This window comes from Caretta caretta, chromosome 1 (genome assembly GCF_965140235.1).
Source record: "Caretta caretta isolate rCarCar2 chromosome 1, rCarCar1.hap1, whole genome shotgun sequence".
NCBI lineage: Eukaryota > Metazoa > Chordata > Testudines > Cheloniidae > Caretta > Caretta caretta.
The window spans coordinates 34,127,822-34,152,256 of record NC_134206.1 but is presented as its reverse complement, the minus strand read 5'-3'; the positions used below and the strand labels follow the sequence as shown (position 1 = coordinate 34,152,256).

The 24,435-nt window shown below is 39.5% G+C and overlaps 1 protein-coding gene across 5 annotated transcripts; it reads left to right on the top strand.

Moving 5' to 3' along the window:
* The first annotated feature begins 6,186 nt into the window (after positions 1-6,186).
* Positions 6,187-24,147, top strand: DCUN1D5 (defective in cullin neddylation 1 domain containing 5). Of its 5 annotated transcripts, none has more exons than XM_048844152.2 (8): positions 6,192-6,843; positions 9,450-9,541; positions 12,263-12,333; positions 12,776-12,867; positions 18,335-18,443; positions 18,527-18,631; positions 19,403-19,505; positions 20,519-24,147. In XM_048844152.2, coding segments are annotated over exons 1-8 (651 nt in total). In that variant the 5' UTR covers positions 6,192-6,766; the 3' UTR covers positions 20,521-24,147. The 5 variants fall into 5 exon arrangements, with proteins under 5 accessions (XP_074983140.1, XP_048700100.1, XP_048700109.1 ...); XM_048844134.2 differs by having other exon boundaries at positions 6,418-6,843; positions 20,332-24,147; XM_075127039.1 differs by lacking the exons at positions 19,403-19,505; positions 20,519-24,147 and adding an exon at positions 19,217-19,343 and having other exon boundaries at positions 6,187-6,843.
* Positions 24,148-24,435: the final 288 nt, after the last annotated feature.

Below are 24,435 nucleotides of genomic sequence, written 5' to 3'. Positions count from 1 at the left end.
GTAGCTTCATCAGCAGGAGACAAAGCACTGTCCCACACCAGCACCTTTTGTCATTCAGGGTTTTTTTTCCCCACATCCCTGAGGGACAAAAGTTTTAACAACTTAAGTGTAGTTTAGGCTACGGCTACACTACTAGGCTTTTAGGGACACAGCTGTGCCAGTACAGCCATGCAGCTAAAAGGCACGCAGTGTAGCTGCTGTTTGTCAGCAGGAGAGAGTACTCCCGCCGACAAAGCACTGTTCACACTGGCGCTTTTCGTCAGCAAAACTTTTGTGGTTGGGGTGAGGGGGGAGTGTTTTTTTAACACCCCGAAGGACAAAAGTTTTCCTGAGGAAGCGCCAGCGTAGACAACTTATTAGGACATTTTGTAATCCACTAACCCCCTCTTTTTGTCTTATGACTGAAAGGTGTTAATGGGCCACTCTGCCTTGAATGCTAACTACTTATGATAACAATCTGTTCCACCTTGCATTTAGCTGTGATGCTTGGTGTACCTTTCCCAAACCTGAAGAAGGGGTCTGCGTGGCTTGAAAGCTTTTCTCTCTCACCAACAGAAGTTGTGTCAATTAAAGATATTATCTCACCCATCTTGTCTCTCTAACACCAAATGACATTACTTGTACATCTTCCCACTTTTGTTAATGTTGTTACTACTCAAAGGAAAAATAACACACAAAAGCAAATAAAAAAATAAAGAAAAGGAGTACTTGTGGCACCTTAGAGACTAACCAATTTATTTGAGCGTGAGCTTTCGTGAGCTACAAGCTCACGAAAGCTCACGCTCAAATAAATTGGTTAGTCTCTAAGGTGCCACAAGTACTCCTTTTCTTTTTGCAAAGACAGACTAACACGGCTGTTACTCTGAAAAAAATAAAGCTGGTTAGGAAATGTTTTTTTCTGCAAAAAAATAATTCTGATTAAAACATTATTATTTTTTTGTTTAAAATATTCCACAATAAAAATGGGGGGGGTTGTAAAAAATATTCATAAAACAAAAATGGGGTTTCAACAAAAAACAGAATTGTATTTATTTTTGCAAAAAAAAAAAAACTTCTTTTTCACAAAACTCCATTTTCCAACTAAAAAACTTTTACCTCTGAAAAAAAGGGGTTGAGATTAATAATAATGGCTAGGCTAGGTAAATGACAAATAGAGAGACATTTATTTCTCCTGTTGATTTTAAAAAATCTGCCTTGACATTTGTGCATTAATGTTGATCTCATCTACTATCTACTACAGTCAACTGTTGTATCCTGTCTTTAATCTAGACAAATTCCCAGAGAAGGGACTGTTTACTATATTTTTACAGCACAGTGGGGTTCTGTTCAGAATTTGATTGAAGCCACTCAGTGCAGGTGTAATACAAATAAATAATAAACAACAATAAAACAAATCACAAATGATTTTTTCAGAGTTATAGTCTCTGAATCTTGATAACTTTCTGATCACAGAACCATTTCATCTTATTCAAACAGTTCCTTCAGCAGTGGCCTGTTCAACTGTTACCATGCTTCCACCATCTGGAGTCTGCTGCTTCTGATGTTTTCATTGCCAATTAATATGCATTTTTAATTAGTTACTCTCCTGTTTATTCACTTTTTGCTAACACTTTCATTTGGAAAGCACAGTTTTTACTATTTCTGTAATGTCCACTTTTCTTTCCAATGGAAAGTCAATTTCTCTCAATAACCTTGCTTTAACTTGGTTATGAGTTACACCACAAATAATTCAGACTCTAATTAACCCTATGTGTTAAATGTTCATATTCACATGACTTAGCTTTGTTATCTTGACCTGTAACGGTTGTCTTGTTACAGTGTATCAATGTGGGGGAAGAAATTAAGGATGTTATGGACCCCTGGCTAAGAAGTCACAGGTATGGCAGTCCCTGAATTAGGATCTATCACCTACTTGATCTCAGTGCAAATAAGGATAAGGGATAAGAAAAGGTAAACTAAAAAAAGTGCTTTACTTAACACAAGGTAAGTATATGGACAAAATATCTCAGTGGCTTGCCTGGGCATGAAACCCAGAATCCCCTCCCTCTACAAATGACAGACAAAGGTATTTATACTTTACAGGTCAAAGTTCGTCTGATTGTCTGCCTCAACCTCAAGATGCTGGATCTGGACCTACCACTGTGCAAAAGACCACCAAACTCAAACAAAAGGGTGCCAATGTTCCAAAGAGAAGGGTAGCCAAAATGGCTGCTAAACAACTACTAGACACCATTCAAGATGGTGATTTTAACAAATTTTTGACATTACCATTTTCCAGGTAAATAATACAAGATACCACATAGACATAAATCAAAGCATGAAAAATTAAAACATAAATACATGAATAATACCATACAATCTGATCCAGAAACTAGTTGCTTGTAAAGAAAATGTTACTTTCCTATGTGACATTCTTGGATGTATCACAGTATTCTTGAAATTTTTGTAAAAAAAAGGAGTACTTGTGGCACCTTAGAGACTAACCAATTTATTTGAGCATGAGCTTTCGTGAGCTACAGCTCACTTCATCAGATGCATACCGTGGAAACTGCAGCAGACTTTATATATACACAGAGAATATGAAACAATACCTCCTCCCACCCCACTGTCCTGCTGGTAATAGCTTATCTAAAGTGATCAACAGGTGGGCCATTTCCAGCACAAATCCAGGTTTTCTCACCCTCCACCCCCCCACACAAATTCACTCTCCTGCTGGTGCTAGCCCATCCAAAGTGACAACTCTTTACATAATCAAGTCGGGCTATTTCCTGCATAAATCCAGGTTTTCTCACATCCCCCCCACCCCCATACACACACAAACTCACTCTCCTGCTGGTAATAGCTCATCTAAACTGACCACTCTCCAAGTTTAAATCCAAGTTAAACCAGAACATCTGGCCCCACAGTATGCCAACATTTTTATGGCTGATTTAGAACAACGCTTCCTCAGCTCTCGTCCCCTAAAGCCCCTACTCTACTTGCGCTATATTGATGACATCTTCATCATCTGGACCCATGGAAAAGAAGCCCTTGAGGAATTCCACCATGATTTCAACAATTTCCATCCCACCACCAACCTCAGCCTGGTCCAGTCCACACAAGAGATCCACTTCCTGGACACTACAGTGCTAATAAACAATGGCCACATAAACACCACCCTATACCGGAAACCTACTGACCGCTATTCCTACCTGCATGCCTCCAGCTTTCACCCTGACCACACCACACGATCCATCGTCTACAGCCAAGCTCTGCGATACAACCGCATTTGCTCCAACCCCTCAGACAGAGACAAACACCTACAAGATCTCTGTCAAGCTTTCTTACAACTACAATACCCATCTGCGGAAGTAAAGAAACAGATTGATAGAGCCAGAAGAGTTCCCAGAAGTTACCTACTACAGGACAGGCCTAACAAAGAAAATAACAGAACGCCACTAGCGGTCACCTTCAGCCCCCAACTAAAACCCCTCCAACGCATTATTAAGGATCTACAACCTATCCTAAAGGATGACCCAACACTCTCACAAGTCTTGGGAGACAGGCCAGTCCTTGCCTACAGACAGCCCCGCAACCTGAAGCAAATACTCACCAACAACCACATACCACACAACAGAACCACTAACCCAGGAACTTATCCTTGCAACAAAGCCCGTTGCCAATTGTGCCCACATATCTATTCAGGGGACACCATCACAGGGCCTAATAACATCAGCCACACTACCAGAGGCTCGTTCACCTGCACATCCACCAATGTGATATATGCCATCATGGGCCAGCAATGCCCCTCTGCCATGTACATTGGTCAAACTGGACAGTCTCTACGTAAAAGAATAAATGGACACAAATCAGATGTCAAGAATTATAACATTCATAAACCAGTCGGAGAACACTTCAATCTCTCTGGTCACGCAATCACAGACATGAAGGTCGCTATCTTAAAACAAAAAAACTTCAAATCCAGACTCCAGCGAGAAACTGCTGAATTGGAATTCATTTGCAAATTGGATACTATTAATTTAGGCCTAAATAGAGACTGGGAGTGGCTAAGTCATTATGCCAGGTAGCCTGTTTCCTCTTGTTTTTTCCTACCTCCCCCCCCCCCCCCAGATGTTCTGGTTTAACTTGGATTTAAACTTGGAGAGTGGTCAGTTTAGATGAGCTATTACCAGCAGGAGAGTGAGTTTGTGTGTGTATGGGGGTGGGGGGGGATGTGAGAAAACCTGGATTTATGCAGGAAATAGCCCGACTTGATTATGTAAAGAGTTGTCACTTTGGATGGGCTAGCACCAGCAGGAGAGTGAATTTATGTGGGGGGGTGGAGGGTGAGAAAACCTGGATTTGTGCTGGAAATGGCCCACCTGTTGATCACTTTAGATAAGCTATTACCAGCAGGACAGTGGGGTGGGAGGAGGTATTATATTCATAATATTCAAGGTTTCATATTCTCTGTGTATATATAAAGTCTGCTGCAGTTTCCACGGTATGCATCTGATGAAGTGAGCTGTAGCTCACGAAAGCTCATGCTCAAATAAATTGGTTAGTCTCTAAGGTGCCACAAGTACTCCTTTTCTTTTTGCGAATACAGACTAACACGGCTGTTCCTCTGAAACCTGAAATTTTTGTGTGACTTTGTCTAGCGCAATGGTTCTTAACCTATTTACCATTGCACGCTGCATATACAACTCTCTATATGTTGCCGGCACCCAGTGCTGAGAGGCTGAACAACAGCTTGAGTGGTTCATTACCCGGTGTGCTACACCCAATAATCACAACGGGGTGGAGAAGCAGAAAAGTTTATTTGAAGCTTCAAATAGGTACAGGGAGATTTGAATCTCAAATCCTGTACCCAGAGCAGGAAGTCACACAGGCTTTTATACATCCTTTTTCCCAGCATACTTACCCAATAGCAAGCTGCCCCAAGTATCCATATAGCCAGCCAATCCAGTTCCCAGCTAGTTCCCTGGTTCTCTGTATCATTTGTTAAACTATACATAAAGCTGCTTTATTCAGCATTGTTCTTCCATATCTGCCCTGTTTGGCCTTGCTGAGTTTCAGGCAGTCTGACTCTGCAGCATATTGTTGCAGATCCTCAGCATAACTGCTGTGTGCCTCCAGGCGGGGGGGCCAAGGACACTTGGGCCTAGTACGCAGAGCTGCTGCGAGTGCCTCCAGGCGGGAGGTGGGGCCAAGGACACCTGGGCTTAGTGCGAGGGGGCTTCATCGACACTTGTGGTCTTCCATCCCCTCGAGTTACCTAGTGGCCATGCCCCAGTGTCCCCAACATATATGTTATGTGGGCAACACAATATATATACTACCTGTATGGCCCTGAGAAAGTCACATGGGCCGCAGCTGTGTGCTGATTGGGTTTAGAACCACTGGTCTAGCGGTTTCCTGTTCCCTTAATCTTACCACTAGCACAGTGGTTTTCGGCCTGTGGTCTGTGGACTCCTGGAGGTCCAGACAGTAGGTCTAAGGAGTCCATAAAAGGCTGTCGTTACCACAGAAAAGTGGTTTTCAACCTGTGGTTTGATTTCCAAAGGGGTCCACACCTCCATTCAAAATTTTTTAGGGGTCTGCAAATAAAAAAAGGTTGAAAACCACTGCACTAGTAGACCCCCAGGGCCTGTAGGGCTGTCACATGTAGCAATATGAAGGATTTCACTCTTTCCAGTTTTTCAGTAACTCTACAGGCTTCCAGAAAAGTTTGGAAACATTTTATCCTGTCTTTGTCCAACTGCCACCCAGACTGAAGGATTCAGGAACTTCTTTTGCTCTGCTCTTGGGAAAGGTTTAGTTTACTTCTGGCTGTGACATACATGGGTGCTGGTGTGAAACTGACCAACTTTATTTCTTGACCCCCCCACGCACAATGTTACTCCACTGTTTACGGTTACATTCTACTGTGCCCCTTCAACATCATGTGCCGCCTATATGCCCGCCCCTCTTGCACGGCCACCTCCTCCTGGGTGTGGGAAAGTAGTCCAGCCAGGGAAGCCGTCTGAGGATGAGCTGCCCCTGGGGCGATGAGCTCTCCAGGAGGATCGCTGCTGCTGGGTACCAGGGCAGAAGGGTAGATCTTGGAAGGGAGGCACTTCAGGGCTGAGAACAGGGACCAGCTGTTGGAGCGCTTGATGTGTGTGTTTTAAGGGGAGGAGGGGGGGGGACACGCTTGGAACTGGCTGCCGCTGCTGGCCGGGAGGGTGAACGAGGCAAAAAGACTCATCACGGGCCGGGGGCTGCCCAGAGAAAGGGAGTGTCTCGCGGGGCCGGCGTGCGGGCGGCAGCTCTGAGGCAGGGTACCCGCGGAAGGCGGCCCGGGCGGCTCAGCTGAGCGACTTCGGCGGCGCGCACAGAGCGCGGCTCGCTACGCTCAGCCCCGCCCCGCCCCGCCCCGCCCCGCGTGGGGCGCTAAGGCAAAGGTGCGCGCGCCGGGGGTGGGTGCGCCTGGCACCAGCCTTAGACCCGCCCCTCGCTGTTAGTCCCGCCCCCCCCCCCCCGCGATTCTGTCACTTCCTGCTCCCATCCTGCCGTCTGTGTCCGGGTCGCGCTGCCGGGTCCCTCCTCACCCGCCCGTAGCGGGGCACGCACTTTCCCTGCCGGGGCAGAAGCGGCCGCCAGCGGGCGGCGTGTGAGAGGAGGGGAACACGGGGCTCCTCTCCTCGTCGCCAGGAGGCGCCTGGGGCTGTGCCCTGGGGGGAGGCGCCTGAGGGCCCCGGCTGCCTGCAGCGGGGCGGCCCCTCCCGCTCCCAGAGGCAGGAAGATGCCGGTGAAGAAGAAGAGAAAATCCGCGGCGGCGGTAGCGGACGAGAGCGGCCTCAAGAAATGTAAACTGGGCAGGTACCGTATCCCCGCCCCCCCCCCCCCCGGTCCCTGCTGCGGCGTCGCTAGGATGCGGAGTGGGGGCGGCGTTGCTGGGCAGCGGGGTGTCAGCGCTGCAGGGCGCCGCTGGGCACGTGTTGGCGCCCGAGGGCGGGTGACCCCGAGACCCGCTGTCACCGCTCAGAGCGGAGCTGAAGCGCGGTGTGGCTTGGCGACGCGTGTCCTCACGCCGCGACATCAGTTGGCCGCGACCTCCCATGGGGTGCCATGGCCTGCTGGCATGTTGACACACGCCGGCCCGTTGCTCTGCGATGGGGTGTTGTATCGCAGCAGGGCGGCCCAGCCATTCAGTGCAGCGCGTAGTACCGTGACCGCTTGACATAGCATAATGGGGTCACAGACAGCTTGCATGTTGGGGCATGGCCTCCATGTTTGGCTTGTTCAACAAGCTTACAACCCTGCCTCTCTTTCCTCTTCCATTTTGCATAACTGTGCCATTTATTATAGAGATTGGGTTGCTCCCAATATCTGTCTCCTTGTTCAAACCCACTGCATCACTCCTGCTGTTCTGTAGATCTGGGATGCTGGGTTTCATATTACCCGTAATCTCCAGGTTAGGTGTAAGTGTAGCAGAATGGGAGTAGGGCAGCAGGATTCACAACAAAACAAAAAGAAAAGGAGTACTTGTGGCACCTTAGAGACTAACCAATTTATTTGAGCATAAGCTTCTGATGAAGTGAGCTGTAGCTCAGGAAAGCTTATGCTCAAATAAATAGGTTAGTCTCTAAGGTGCCACAAGTACTCCTTTTCTTTTTGCAAATACAGACTAACAGGGCTGTTACTCTGAAACAACAAAACAAGGAAGCCTAGAATACCCAAAACAAGTGAGAAGCATCTCATTAAAATGAATGAATATACCAGAGGTCTGCTGAGTATATAAAGTTGTCCCTTTTCAAAAACCAGTTGTGCTTCACTACCAGATAAACAGATCATAGCAATAATTAAACATTATAAAACACCCATTTTAACATAATATGGTAGGTACTAACGAGTATAGTTTCTGTAAAGGGAAATTGTGCCTCTCTAATCTGTTAGTATTATTTGAGCGTGTCAGTAAAACAGTGAGTGGAAGAGAACCAACTGACTGAAGTTATCAGGACTTTCAAGAAGCCTTTGAAAAGTTTCTCACAAGAGACTATTAAGGCAAATTAGTAGTTATGGGGTGAAAAGCAAGGGGTTGTCATGGATTAGCAATTTGCTAAAAGACAGAAAAAGAATATGAATGGAGTAGTCAGTTTTCACCATAGCAAAAGATTAGCAGTGGAATGCTCTAGTATTCTGTATCATGGCCAGTGTTTTAAAAAAATTAAATATATTAAACTGGAAAAAATTAACCAAAACTAACGGTATGGCTTTGTTTCTTCCTAAATATTTACATTTTTAATCTCAAATTGATAGATGCTTTTCTGCAGCACAGTGTTAAGTGCAGCTTGTCATTTAAGGCCTGATTTTACGAAGTGCTGAATGTCCTGAACTCCCAGTGAATTTTACAGTGCTTTATTAGGTGATAAATGTGCTCAGCACCTCACAGCATTGGAACCTTCTTTTTTTGTTTGACGTGTCTCATTTTAAAGTTGCCATGAAGGAACTGCATAATTCCAAATCCTCTTTTACCGTCAGTTTTTATCTCATTTTTACATAAACTAATAATTTTAATAATCTGAAAGGATGTCATCTAAGTTTGAAAGGAAACTTTTTCTAAAGGTGTTATAGTTTGTTAAAGATGATTTGACCACTTTTAACTGAAAGAAATGTAGGTTATAAAGTGTAATCTATGTAGAATGATGGACTGTATGGATTTTATCTCATACACATTTGCATGTTACAATGAAGTCATAGGGGTTTAGTGCACATATGTAAGGGCAGAAGCCGATCTTTACTGTCTACATATTGTGTGTGTAAAATTAATGGATTTACTATGGATTGTTTATTGTTACTATTTTCTCTGGCCTCCAGACATACTGTGCATGCCCATTTATAGGATATGTGATGATATAAACAGATGTTTACATTAGAAAAAGAGAACACATTTTCAAATTTATATATATAAATAAAAATAGCGTGACTCTCAAAGGTGCTGAACTCGGTGGTTCCCCTTATGTGGGATTTGTGGGTGCTCAACGCTTCTGAAAAATCAGGCCACTTACATTAGGATGCTTAATTATGGATTTAAAAGCCTAACTAGGCACCCAGGTTTAAATATTTGGCTGACAACATAAGAACTATTGCTGTTGCATTGATCTTTTGACAGGCCACGTCCTTTTGTGCTCTTGCAAACTAGTAGTATTTTTAAATATCAAACAAGGAATATTTGTAATAAATTTGGCAGTGTGAGAGAACTGTCTACAACTCTTATTAATGCATAGAACTTAAGTGAAGTACTGTATCAAACTGCTGCCACTAAAACGAATTCTATATATGCTCATTGTTCATGAAGACATTTTTTTGGTTTAGTTCTGACTAGTAATGAAGTATTTGGAACTTAATAGAAAATAGTCATTTCTAAAAAATGAGGAACAGTGAATGTAACATTTTAGGCATCTTTGTATGTGTATTTTTATAAGCTATTGCAGATCGCAAGCTTCTGGTAAAGTGATAAGTGGAGAGGAGCATTTTTCAAGCAAGAAGTGCCTGGCTTGGTTTTATGAATATGCAGGTATGGAAGTAACTACAGACATGTTTAAAATCATATGGCTTTGTTTGAAATTAACAAGCTAATAATAAATTAAAGAAAATTAACACTTGTTTTTTCACATTAATGTTTTTCTGAATAAATAGGCCATAAGACACATGTATTGGTGTTTCTTGTACAATTGTGTTTCCAGCTAAAAAGTATCCCTCTAACTTCTTTAGAATTCACCTCTTTCCCATCTCCTTCTCCCCCTCTTCTATTTGATCAGTACTCCTAAGGCTTATTACTGATTGTAGCCTTATTTAAAATAATACAACTGTGTTGCATTGTACACAGTGCTTATCCAGAAGCCATGCAAGTGTCCTTCCTATTGATTTGGGGAAAACAAAACACAGTAAATCAGGGTGCGAAATGATTCTCCAGACAGTGAAATAACGTCTGATTATCTTTTGCACAACTAAATTTTGTTATTATCTTTTGCATAACTAAATTTTGTTATTTTATTTATATTTGTTAATAATGGGGGAGGGTCATTCAATAGCACTGTGCATTAGTTCATAATACTGTACCCTACATTTTTGCTTTAATTTATGACAACAAACTGACAAACCCCACAAACATCAATATCTCAAACAGAAAAAGTTTGTTTTAAATGTTAAAGAAAGTTCCCTTTTTTATACGTTAAGCCTGCTGTGCAGCTGATCACTCAGTGTGTTTTGTGTAATTTGTTAAACACTTTTTGCTGTTTGTTTACTACTAAACAGTTAGAAATTGGGCCTTAGGAAATTGCTAATGTTTACAGAGCCCTTCTTCTCTAGATTACTGATTAAAATTCATCCTAAATAGTTTATTATTAAGTCATTACTGTTCACTAGCAAATGTGAAATTAGTTGGTTTTGTCCACTAGTAAAGTGGATCAAGTATCCATATCACAACTGACACCAATTGACACTTTTTTTGATAGTCTCAGCTGCGAAGCTTAGAAGTGAACTTCCTTCTCACCCCTAATGGTGGCCTCTCCAAACTAAATTTGAGGCATATTAGCCTGGGCTCTACCACATCTTTCCAGTGGAAAAGTAAAGGATTTCAGGCTCAAGGACTTTTGATCACTAAATTAATAGTGCTTTTATGAAAACTAAATTGATGTACAATTTGCAGTTTTATTTTAGAGAGTCTTGAACTATGTGAATTTATCGTCTATCGTCATTTTAAAAAAATGCGTTTATCATTGCATATTAACCAGTGGACTAAATGTTTTAAGGATACAATTAAATGATTTCTCTTCGAATCTAAACATTTAATTTTTTTAAAAAATACATCATGTAGAGAGGAAAAAACTGTAATCACAATGAAGGTGCAACCCATTGAATGGGTTTCATACATAGTGTCCTTTACAAAGTTCTAAGTGTCTGATCCTGCAAACACAATGGGGCTGTTTAATTGTAAAGGAAAGTTCCTCATATTTGTAACAGTTTCAGGATTGAATGCTCAACTATTAAAGATATTCCATGTGATTGCTTCTGCTCAGGAAGATCAGGTATTTGGACAGCAGTGTGCTACCTTGTACTAGTTCTATAAACCTGTGGTTGTGCTCTGCAAACCAGATTCACTTTCCCATCTGCCAATAGCACACATTACCTGAAAAGGAAGTAACTTTCAATATTCAGAATTGACTATGGCTCTCATTCCATTAACCAACAGAATTACCAACTTTTAAAAATGAGTTCTGAGTCAGAATCATAGCCAGGATACTGCTAATTTACGATGGCTATAATGCATGGAAAATTATAGGTCTCTCTCATCCCCTCCAACGCTATCTGTGTACCCCCCAAAAGTAGTAATTTGCAAAATTACCATAGTTGTCCCAAAAAAATAACATGCACCCTTTTGTAGTTTGGTAACATGGTGTTTTAGCCAATACCTAAGTAATTATCCAGGACCTAGCAAAATGGTATGTAAAGTAAATAGACCTTACAACAACATGTGACCATCCAGCTTTGTTAATAGCCCAGTTGGAGTAATGGTTGGAACAAATTCAGCAGAAATATCTTAAGTACCAGGGAGAGGTTTATAGGAACAATGTAATGGATAAACCTCAGAATATGTCTGTATGTGTTTTTTTTAATATGATGCCAAGTTTGCTGGTTGTCAGAGGCCTTATTAGACAAAGGGGCAGCATATAGCATAAAACCAAGCATAACAATCCCTGCAAGCTCATCCTTAGATGTTATGTAATACATTTAATGTTATCGCACTATTATTATTTATTATAAAATTACATCCAAAATGCTAAATTATCAGCTAAACTGAGGCTGTGGGCAATTATTAACTAGTAAATAATTTCATATAACTTGATTCCTCCCCTGAAAATTTAGGCTTAAACCATAATGTCAGCAGTACTTAAAAATAATAATAAAAACAATAGCTACTTGGCCTCAGTGAATGCTTTCCTTGACAAAATAGCTGTTGGGCTTTGTTGACTAGGTCAAAGCATGTTGAAGATGGCTGAGTTTTCAAATAGCCTTTGAGGATACTTTGTAGGTGATAACTGGTACTCTTTACTTTTCATCTTCCCCTGCGTTACAGATAGGGTCATTTTCTACCACAAATGCTGTAATTCTGTGTCTGTTCTTAAATGTCATCTTTTATTTAATATCTCTTGTTTTTATGTATGTAACCAAAATTAGCAATGATTGTAATTTGTATGTTATATATAACTTCGACTATTTCTTTTTGGTTTTGAAGGTCCTGATGAAGTTGTAGGGCCAGAGGGAATGGAAAAGTTCTGTGAAGACATTGGTGTTGAACCTGAGAACGTAGGTTTTACTGCTGAACATTAATGGAAATTTAAGTAAATAAATTGATAAACTTTTTTTTCATAAGACTAAATTTAAACTTCAATAAGTGAAAGGGGAAAGTGTTGTGGCTTCTTAATTATGGGGGTTTTTCCTGTATTCTCAAGGTTACAACTGGGGAGGTTTGTTTTTTGTTTTTTTAAGTGTGTCAACTAAGTTTATTTTTAAAAGAACAGATATACTTTATTTTCTGAAATGTAGGATTTGGGAAAGATTGTCACACAGAATTCAACTAACTTAGCTACATGTCATATTTTGGAATCCTTTAAGTCTGTAGCACAATCACTTAATTATTTGAATGTTTTAAATGTTCTTCATAAACATCTAGATATCCATTTGTAAATTATAGTTGTAATTATTGTCTTCTTTGTACACTGACATTTTCCTTTCTTTTTCTCCTCAGATTATTATGTTAGTTTTAGCCTGGAAATTAGAGGCTGAAAGCATGGGATTTTTTACCAAGGAAGAATGGTTAAAGGGGATGACCTCGTTACAGTAAGAGCTTTTTATACACGATAGCATGTTCAAATTTGTGTTTGAGGAAGCAGATATTAATTACCCTTCTCTCAATTTCTGGATAGTATGCAGGACTGACGATAAAATATAGCACCTTTTGCTCGTAGTTCTCCAATTCAAACCTGGCCCCAGTCAGTCACTGGGAGTAACAGACATATGTCATCAAATCATCAATTTGATGATTTCTCTTGAACGAATTGGGGTCTTGTTTCACTGAGCAAAAATCATATCTTGAAATGTCATCCTAGTCAGCAGACACACAACTGAGTGGATATGGAGATATGCCAGTGTTGAAGTATATTGGTGGGCAATATGGGGAAATTTGCAGTATTTCATCCTACACCAACTCAGTGGATAGAGGATTTCAATATCCAGTCTCTATTGCTGTCAGTCATCTTTGTTATTATAGGCGGGGGGCTGGAAATGACACCTATGTTTAAATTGCCTAATGCTTTCCACTGTAAAAGATTCTTGGGACCATTCTTTGAGAAGTTCTCATATCTCCATTGTTCAGTCTTTGATATTGTCAGTGGGAAAGCCCTGAGGCTAGAGAAGTCTTTCCTTTCTCTCATGAAATTCCATCTAGCTTTTTGCCGAGATACTAGTGAAATCACGATTTTCTTTCTCTCTCTCTGTTGCTCAGGAAACTTTTGACAACGTACCAAGATAATAACTAAACGTGAACATTCTAAGGCTGGGCTGTTACGGCAACAACAGCACACACTGTAACGGAGATGCTAGGAAAGTGCCAGAGCAGCTGTAGTTTGGGGAGAAGAAAGCTTGGCTCACCCCCCGATCTGGCACATGGCCCCAGTAGCCTATGCCCCCTGCAAGGGCGTCACATGGGGCAGGATTCTCCACTTCCCAGTGAGTGCTGGGGAAGAGAGAGTCAGACTGGGGTCCACTCTGTAAACCCTCCTGGACCCAGCAGCTCATTTTCCTCCTCCACCCTCAATGGCCCCCCGTGGGGCAGGAACCCTCCTAACTCCCTCTTTTTTGTTTAAACATTTTTTTAAAAAACTTTTTAAGAAATTACGTACAAAAAACCTGTCAAAAGAATGTTATTTAGGTTGCAAAGTCAAGCACTCGAAAGTTAGGAAATGCCAGATTTACAGTTGCCTCTTCAACCTTAATTCAATCCCCTTGTGTATATGTATTCTATACAGTCTTTAATTACATGATTACATACTATTTTTTTCACAGGACCTCTGCCTCAGTCAGTGCACAGGATGGACGCACAAGAGGGCAAAATTAAGGTTACTTGTGCAACTATACATCTAACATTTCCTAACTTTGGTGTGATATACTGTGCAACCTAAATAATAATTTTAACATACTAGGTTTTTTGTATGCAATTACTTATATTTTGTCCAAAAGTGGGCTTTGTAGATGTGCAAGACGACAGTTTCTTGCCTCAGAGATCTTATATTCTACCTAGAAGTTGACATGGAAGAAGAGAAATTTAAATCTGGGATTTTAATTAAATTTAATTCTGTATGTAACTGTCCCCCTTTTTAACTCTGTCTCTTTTCTTTGTTTTTAACCATAGCTATTTTAGTCCTTCCCTTTTTTTAATACTTCGATTGTTGTTTTAACGGAAACTTATTGACAACTCCTTTCCTTTGAATCGTTGGTTCTCCTTTTTTCCTTTATAAATAAAACAATAAGAAGTCACCAGACCAGGTGGTAGTCAGAACTACTAACTGTGATATGTAACTTATCGCTTAAATCAGTCTCTGTACCAGATGATAGCTAATGTAAAGCTGATTTTTAAAAAAGGCTCCAGAGGCTATCCTGGCAATTACAGGCCAGTAAGACTAATTTCAGTACCAAGCAAAGTGGTTAAAACTATAGTAAAGAACTGAACAATCAGACCCAGAGGAACAAAATACGTTGGGGAAGAGTTAACACGGCTTTTATAAAGGGAAATCATGCCTTAACAATCTATTAGAATTCTTTGAGGGTGTCAACAAGCATGTGGAAAATGGTGATCCAGTTGATGTAGTGTATTTGGACTTTCAGAAAGTCTTTGACAGGCTCCTACCCCGAAGGCTCTTAAGCAAACTAAGCAGTCATGGGATAAGAGGGAAGGCCCTCTCATGGATCAGTAATTGGTTAAAAGATAGGATACAAAGGGTAGGAATAAATGGTCAGTTTTCACAATGGAAAATGGTAAATAGTGGCATCTTGCAAGGATCAGTACTGGGACCTGAACTGTTCAACAGATTCATAAATGATCTGGGTGAAATGGCAAAGTTTGCAGATGATACAAAATTACTCAAGATAGTTAAATCCAAAGTTGATTCCAAAGAGTTACAAAGAAATCTCTCAAAACTGGGTGACTGGGCACCAAAATGGCAGAGGAAATTCAATGCTAAGTGCAAAGTAATGCACATTGGAAAACATAATCCCAACTGTACTTACAACATGATGGGGTCTAAATTGGCTGTTCCACTCAAGAAAGAGATCTTCGAGTCATTGTGGATAGTTCTTTAAAAACATCTGCTCAGTGTGCAGCAGCAGTCAAAAAAGACTAAAAGCATGTTGGGAGCCATTAGGAAAGGGATAGACAATAAGACAGAAAATATCATCTTGCCACTATATAAATCCATGATACACCCACACCTTGAATAGTGTGTGCAGTTCTGGTCATTCTATCTCAAAAATATATATATATGTGTGTGTGTGTGTGTGTGTGGAAAAGGTACAGAGAAGGGCAACAAAAATGATTGGGGTATGGAACAGCTTCCATATGAGTAAAGATGAAAAAAGACATGAACTCTTCAGCCTAGAGAAGAGATGACTAAGAGGTGATATGATAGACCTCTATAACATCATGAATGGTGTGGAGAAAATTAATTAAAAAGTGTTATTTACCCCTTCACATAACACAAGAATCAGGGGTCACCAAATGAAATTAATGGGCAGCAGGTTTAAAACAAATATAAGGAAGTACTTATTCATACAACACACAGTCAGCTTGCGGAATTTATTGCCAAGGGATGTTGTGAAGCCTAAAAGTATAACTGGTTTAAAAAAAAACTAAGTTAGTTCATGGAGCATAGGTACATCAATAGCTGTTAGTCAAGATGGTTCAGCGAGACAGCCCCATGCTCTGTGTGCCCCTTAACCTCCAACTGCCAGATGCTAGAATTGGATGACAGAAGATGGATCAATTGAAATTGCTCTGTTCTGTTCATTCCCTCTAAAGCATCTGGCACTAGCCACTGTCTGAAGACAGGGTACTGGGCTAGATGGACAATAGGTCTGACCCATTATGGCCATTCTTATGTTCTTATGAGCATCATTTAACTTTCCTTCCTGCTTACTTCCTCCCCATCATCACCTCTCCTTCCATTCTTCTATAGCCCAACAGAAAGTAGTAAGTTTAATGTAAATGAAACCTTCCGCCAGTTATTTCATTTAGTTGATCATCTGATATTGTGGAACCTCTAGTGCAACAAAGATGTCCTTCTCTGCTACTCCCACTGCAGCTATACTGTGTCCGTGGTCTGAGGCACTCTATAAGCTGTCCACTAATAATTTGGAAGAAGTTGAAGGGACTGCCTCTTTACATGACTGGAGAAATAGGCAGCATGGAGTCAGTCCTCAATGCACTTCTATTCAGTTGAATCAACCACGGTACAATTGGAGGTGGGAGCTGCAGAGAGGCCTTCTCTCTCCCTTGCAGATAGAAAAAAATGGTTCAAATAAAGCATGTATATGTCAGTACCATTTAAGCCTTTATGATATGGGTGGTGTTATTTCATTTTATGGGAGTACTGGACACACTAGCATAAAGCTTTGGGTTTTGGTCTTTTTTTAAAAAAATCTGGTAGATAAGTAACCAATGAGAACTTGGTGACAGACTGCTTTTGTCCAAAAATTCAGGTTCTCATCTCCATGCAAGATGTCTACTTTCCTCTGACACATCAGGTATCACTAAAGGCAGGATACTGGGCCCGATGGACAATGATTAATCTATTATGGTATTTTCTATGTGGAGTCTGCCTTACATAGACCCCGCAAAATAGAAGTCAGAGTACCACTCATTCCTGGCATTATATTGACTTAGATCATGCATACCTATATGTATTGCAGACATATTTTTTTATATCAGTTAATGTCAGGACAAAGGTTCCAACAGTGAAAGAGACATGCCTGTTATATATGCATCTTAGTTTTTTTAATTTATCTATAGTGTATTCAAATTTAGGGACAAGAGTCCAGAGTGAAAATTGACAAATACATGGTTCAGGCTGTCTTGGGAGGATAAATAAAAACTGAACTAATTTAGATCTTATTATTTATGAAGGGACCCACCATATTTTAGAAAACAAATAAAGCAGGGTTGAGGTTAACACATGTGTTAACTGTAAAACTAATAATTTTTGTCATGTGTATGTACAATCTAATTAGCTGATTATTTACTGAGCACTGATCTTCTCTGCACTCTACAGATTTGGCCCAGGGTCTTTGCCATTTTGTGTAGTTACTAGTGCCTCCACCAGCAGCAAAAAGTCTGCCAGGTAGAAGTTGTGACGGAGCAAAATGTCAGCAGTATTTTTCCCCTGGGAGGCATAGAGTGAGCCAACACAACCCAAAGTAGGAGATGCTGGTTGGGAAGGAGGCGCATCATCTCAGCAACATGCACTGCAAGACTCCTAATGGCCTGTCTTTCATGTATAACTCCTGCAATAGAACCCCAGTGGAGTGAAGAGTTAATATAACCAACTGCTCTTCTTTGAAGTGAATCCCTACAGTTGGTGAATCTAGCCCATACACTTTTTTTTAAGAGTCATACTAAGAAAAATATTCCCAAAGCTATTTTTAACAGAGCCAATTTCATGAGCAATAATTTTTATACTTGTAAATTCTGTTCTGTAATTTGTGAACCACTTTTTCTGCCAGTCCCAGTTTAATGGGCACTGAGCAGTTCATGCTGTGATATTTGCTCTCAACTTTCAGTTAAGTCATATAAAAGAGGCTCTAGGATATTTTGCATAGTGCTTGAGCAACTCTTACATATGTATAACTAATGAAAATTTTGTATATGCAAGGTGTGCAGCATAGGGTCATGTCTTACAGCTAGATTTTGCTGCACTTACTGACACTGAATGGTACCTTACTCCATCAGGCTTGAAATACTTGCAGAGCAAGGTACTACTAAACAGAAATAAACTGGCAGAATCTGGTCCTTAGTAATTTAAAAGGTTGTACTTTGAAAAGTACAAGAAGAGAATTCAAACTGTGTACTTGGTAAACGAAAGTCTGTTTACATGGCTTGAGCATCCCTAACATCAGTGACTTGTGAACGCATCTGAAAAACAGGTCTATTTAACCCACTGCAAGCATGTTTATAATAGGAGCAAACTTGACCCTTGCATATAGGGTTTTTTTTTATTATTATTTTTTGTTTAACATTATTTGTTTGGTTTTGTTTAAGGTGTGACTGCACAGAAAAGTTACAGAGTAAGTTTGATTTTTTGCGGTCACAACTGAATGACATTTCATCCTTTAAGAATATCTACAGATATGCCTTTGATTTTGCAAGGGTAAGTCTGTCTGATCATTAGAACATTTGAATACAAGTTCCTTAATCAGTTTTTCCTAAGTGCTCCTTTCTTTGTAATTTTAGGATAAAGACCAGCGAAGTCTTGATATTGATACTGCAAAATCTATGTTAGCGCTTCTGCTTGGAAGAACATGGCCACTGTTCTCAGTATTTTATCAGTACTTGGAGGTATGCACTCTATTATTGTTTTAAAAAATAAATTGTCTCAGCTGTCTGGAGGGTGACATTACAGTGTCCTGCTGTTAGAAGAGGTAGTGAGGCTTGTGCACCTCTATGTGAGGGTTCAGCTATATTGCTCCTCCACTTCACCTTTATTGACACATTTATGAAACAGTAATAACTTCTATATATCTCAAAGGAGAACTTCTTTGTCCTATTGTCTGCACCCTCCCAAGCCAAAGGGAGCTGTAATATAAGAAGCTGAAACTTCTTTTTTCTCATATCGAAAAGGTAAACTTGGGAGTTAAATGTGCCTCTCTACCAGTTAAGCCACTAAGTGACCCAAAGTGAGTATCTTTGGGGACTCTACTTTAGCTCATAGTCTGGAGGGAAGGAGAATCCCTTGCTGAATTTGATTCAGGGCAAGATGTAAAACACACCCTTTTGTCCAAGCTTCCCAATAACAGCCACTAGATTCTCCTGATATTTTATTTTCTGGACACTGTTCACAACCAGTTTCCTCAGAGAAACTCTCTGGCTTCTGCAGAGGGTTGCAGAATATATCCCTCCCTAATCTTCTGTTTGTTTTTTCAGCTGGTGTTATATGCCCTGAGATACCATTTTGATGGGCATCTTATGAATCGATGAAATAATGGATGTCAATATCCAGTAATGGAATTATGTACATCGGGAAATAACTCAAGATGACTCTAGAAATACTAAAAATTAAAGAAATATTTTTATCAGATTCCCTGATTAAATATTTTTTATTTTTCTTAGCAATCAAAGTATAGAGTTATGAACAAGGATCAGTGGTACAATGTGTTAGAATTCAGCAGAACTGTGCATGCAGATCTTAGCAACTACGATGAAGATGGTGCATGTAAGTGTTCATAACATTGTTTATTCAAGTGTAGTTTCAATATTTCTAGTTCCAGAATGGAGGAATAAATTTAAGTTCCATAAAAAGAAACTTCACTTTAAAGTACAAAATATAATTTAGAATAAATCTAAAGAAAAACTGGCCTGATGGTTTACAAGCAACAGGCCAGATCATCAGCAGTTGTTAATTGGTGTAGCTCCCTTGAAGCCCACAGAGCTGTGCCAATTTACAGGAGCTGAGGATTTGATCCATTGTGTTCAGCTGCTACATGACACCCCGGGTTTCGACACAACCTCTCTTTTGAGCCAATGAATGCTGGGCTCCAGTTAAACTGAAGCAACATAGTTTCCCATCCTTGGGGAATGATCTGTGGTTTTCTTCCAGGCAGAGCTAAAGTACAGTCAAGTATATTATACTTTTATTGAATAAGGCATCTCATATTGCTCCTTATTCTAGACAATTGCATGCAATTTTGAAATCTTTAGCAAAAGGGAATTCTTTAGCCTGGTTTGTAGTATAGCTCTATTAAGATGTTAATGTAATATCATCTTACTACTTTAATAAAATCTACTCAAACTGTCAAATGCTTTATTTTAAAAAATAAACAAAACTTCACCTTCTCCAGCCCCCAAATACAACTCTCATTCATCTGTTTTTGGTGTGGCATAATTTTAGTCATCTTAAATTCTTCATAAACATTTGATCATAATAATTGACACTGAACACTATCTAGACTAAAGGATTTAGCCTTTATAGTTCAAGAGGAAACTAAAAAGTATTTTTAAAAGGCTTTGCATCTTGTAATTTTGAACATTGCTATTTCCAGGGCCCGTTCTCCTTGATGAATTTGTTGAGTGGCAAAAAGTTCGTCAAGTGTCATAGCAAGAACTTTGAAGAAAATGCAGAATTTTTTGATGCCCACCTCTATACAAACTAATGAGACAAAACCAAGGGTTGCATTTTCATGCTTATGAAAGACTTTACAGTGATTTTCTTTTCCTTTTTTTTTAAAGGAAGTTTTCTTGTTACATGTGATATGGGCATTGAACCACACCTCTTCTGAGACGGAAAGTTGGAGTTTGTTTTTGAGTCTTGTGTTTATAGCATTTATTTCAGAACAATAAAGATCCAGATTTGTGACAAAGGCCTAAAAGTGAAGGATGTCCCTTGAGTGTGAGTGTGGTGTCTATTTTTGAAATTCAAAACTTTTAAGATTTTTCTTTCTCAGAAATGCCCTTTGCTATGAGTTGTGTTGGTTTTTCTAAATGTGCTTAACTAGCACTGTAGTTTGCTGATGATATGATTTTCTTGTGAGATACAAGTTAGAAGGAATGACGGTTGATTTTAAGCTCCGGATGGTATTTTATTAGTTTGCATACTAGTATCAGACATGGGTTGTGCCACAACATTCATCTCCAGGTGGAGACAAAGGCCTTAAAAATTCATTTTTCTCCACTACTCTGTCAGGGCTGTATCATTTAAAGGCATGGCCATTTTAAAAAAAATCATATGTGCATGGCTCCATATGCTGTTTGGCTAGATAATAGTCACTTATATATCAAATGGTACTAACATTAATACTGTTTGGTACAACAAGGCAGCTGGACATTCTTACCACAGTTTAGTCTCTGGATTGCTTTGAGTGAAAGTGTAATTTATATTTTAAAAGGGAAAGCTGGGAACACCTGATGACTTGACTACAAGGCTAATTTAGGTTCTTATACATTGGACTAGATGCATTCACAAAGGTGATCCTCTTAACTGTTGCTCCCTGAAGGTTTTTTTGATAGTTTAAGGCCAGAAGGGACCATTAGATTATCTAATTTGACCTCCTAAATATTGCAAGCCATTAAATTTCTCCCAGTTACTCCTGGTCTGATCCCTATAACTGCTTTCCATTGCCTCATTTTGGCATCTGATACCAGCTTGCAGCATTTAAATCTGGGGAGATGGTATCACTATTCTTTCCTATCAGTGAAGATGGATGCCCCATTGAAGTCTTGGCATACTCGTGAAGAAAAGGGAGAGGAATTTAATGAGAAAATGTGGGAGTCTGGGATGAATGAGGGAATGAATCATTTGTGACCCCTGCCTTATTATAATTACTTAGACTGTAGTAGAACCACACAACTCCAATCAGTGATCAAGGCCCCATTGTGCCAAATGCTGTAAATGCAAAAAATAAAAAATATAGTGTGCTCCTTGGGGCAGGGACTACACTAGATGTGACTTGAAGATCTTTGCCTCAGGGAAGTGATAGCTGTTTTGCATACATACTATCCAGGCTCAGGAAAGACAAGGAAAACTCATACCTGATGTAACTTTTTTCCTGGCTTCAGTAACTAATTTACAGTAGACAAAAGGGGGGAAAATAGTAGTCTCCATGTTCTTGTTGTTCTACAACAGAAAAATGTTTCTACTCTTTCTAGATGTACCTACTGTTCAAGGTGCAGGAGACAATGACAGCCAGTCTGTCCCATGAGCAGACTTCTAGGGGTCACTTTATACTGTAGATTTATACTTCTTTTATGGCTCTGTCCAAGTGAAGAAGCATTGCAAAAGACATTGAAACGCTTTGAGCTTGCTATGCTTATACAATGGCTCTTGTTCATACATACATACTACATCTGTCCTAAGCATTTTTCAGGCCTTTTAGAAAAAAAGACCTTTGCTTAAGTCCAGCTGATGTGTGCAGTCTACAACATTGTCTCCCAAGTATGAAAGCCACACATTCTGTATTTGCTAGTACTTCTAACTTCATCCACAACACAGTGCCTTTTGTTTGGAAATTTACCCTATATCTCCTGCAGAGAAGCAGTGCCAAGTCCTTTGAGAGTTATTTCAGCAGTCCCAGAATGCACTGACAGAGCAAGGGTCATAAATATGTGGGATGAGGATGCACCAGAAAAAGTTCTAAGGAAGAACAAAAACTGCTATGTGGGTGCCTTGAACTGTTGGAAGAAGCAAAACATGAAATGAATTTTTGAAGTTAAGTAAGGATATCATTGCCGGGAGTGTGTTCAGACCCTGTGAGGCTCAGAAAGATTAACTCTTTTCCAAAAGTCGTGGAATACAAGTAAAGACATTAAATGTTTGTAATGTAAAAAAATTATCCTTGTAAGTAATTGGGAACTGTTGTGAATTCTATTTAAACAAGATGGTCCTAAGAAGTGGTAATAGTGTGAAACAGTTGGAGTGATGCATCTGCCAATGCCCAGGTGTTTAAATACTTAATGTTGAGCTACAAATGATATATCAGACTGTCTTTTATATCTCTGAAGTTTTTGTCAATATTCCTATAATAAATCCATATTTCAGGGATTTATAATTTGGTTGTGCGTGGTTAAAAATCATATGAATTACTGTATAACTACTTAGCCTGGGAATGAATGTATTTAGACTATTAAAAAATCAGTATAATTTTTCAAATTGAATAAAACAGGAGCAGGTTTTTAAAATTATGTTTCTGTGCTCATAACTGCAGTCGGGCTTGTTCTTTAAATGTGAACTACTGGCTTGCAGTTTAAATGTGGACTTGTCACTTTAGCTGTTTTGTTGGACGGGAAAGTACTTAAACCTCTCCACGTCTTATTGCAGATAAGTGCCAAAAAGGTTACTAATGTATTTCCTCGCTTGTGTGTCGATGTCCACAAGCCAAATCTGAGTCTATCTGAATGCTTTAGCCTCAGAATTTAGTTTTGCTTTGCTCAGGAGCATTTCAATGGACGGATTAAAATAGCTACAACAGCTTTTTCATTATAGTAAAAAAAATGTTAAAAAGATAGTTCACAAGTAAAATGCATTGTCACATTTATGACAATAAAAGCAAAGAAACGTAAGTGGAATAAAATATATTGTCTTCCAAAACCTGATGATGATGGTGTCTCCTCTGTGGTATTATAAATACCAGTTCTTATGTTTTCAGATAGTTCCTTTTTATATGCCTTGTGTGGGTAATGTACAATTTTCCTATTTCATAACCATTCATATTTATTTATTTTTTAAAAGAAATGTTCATGGTGAGGATGGCAATAGTTCATCTATTTAAAGATTTGACCCATTATTTAAAAGGCATAGTAATTAAAGGGTTAGCTATGTGTTCATATAATGCAAACACTTATTCACATACCTAACTTTATGATTGTGCATAAAGTTCACTTACTTAAGCATAAAATTAAACATGCATATGTGTTTGCAAAATTGGATCTATGTTAGCTCTTTGTATCTTATTTAATGTTACCATTTGAGCATCTAATCCTTTCCTAATATGACTTTGTAATTTCACATGTTTATATGATGGAATTGTTTACATTAGGATTTGATTAATACAGATACAAACTTGGTATAGGTCACATTGTCAGAAGGGGGTATGTCATAGTCCATATTTGAACTGTTTGTTATTTCTTGGATATCCTTGTTTCACCTTTCCAAAGTATTTAAGCAGAATTACTGGTAGTGATGACAACATGCAATTTTCAACAGGGACCATAAATTTAACTGATGTTTCTGATGTATTTTGTTTTCAAAGCTAGTGAATAGTTTTGTACAAACTGTACAAACCTGGCTAAGTTTGGCCTTGTTAAAAATGAAGAATAAAGATAACTTACGTACTAGGGCAGAAAATCTGTTCCTGCTTCTGTCATGGTGCCTCTTTATCAGTTATTCATTTGTGTATATTCCATTGTGTTTAAAATCAAATGTACAACATCATGCTAAAACACAGCTTTACTGAATAACTTCTCTGTCTCTGCCTGAGTTGCTGGCAAATAGTGATTTGCTCTCAAATAAGAGCAGCAAAGTGACATGTCATCTTCTATAGCAGGCACTTAATCTGAGCACACAGTTACTAGACAACAATTATTGTCTCTACAAGTGCCGCTAATAATAATCCCATATGTATCACATGCTGGACGAGATACTTTTTGCAACA

Excerpts from the sequence above, each read along its gene's own strand:
- DCUN1D5 (XM_048844134.2), top strand. The coding sequence starts at position 6,767 with ATGCCGGTGAAGAAGAAGAGAAAATCCGCGGCGGCGGTAGCGGACGAG. Across the intron at positions 12,334-12,775 it reads TTGGTGTTGAACCTGAGAAC|ATTATTATGTTAGTTTTAGC; the intron begins GTAGGTTTTACT and ends TTTTCTCCTCAG. Across the intron at positions 12,868-18,334 it reads AAGGGGATGACCTCGTTACA|GTGTGACTGCACAGAAAAGT; the intron begins GTAAGAGCTTTT and ends GTTTTGTTTAAG.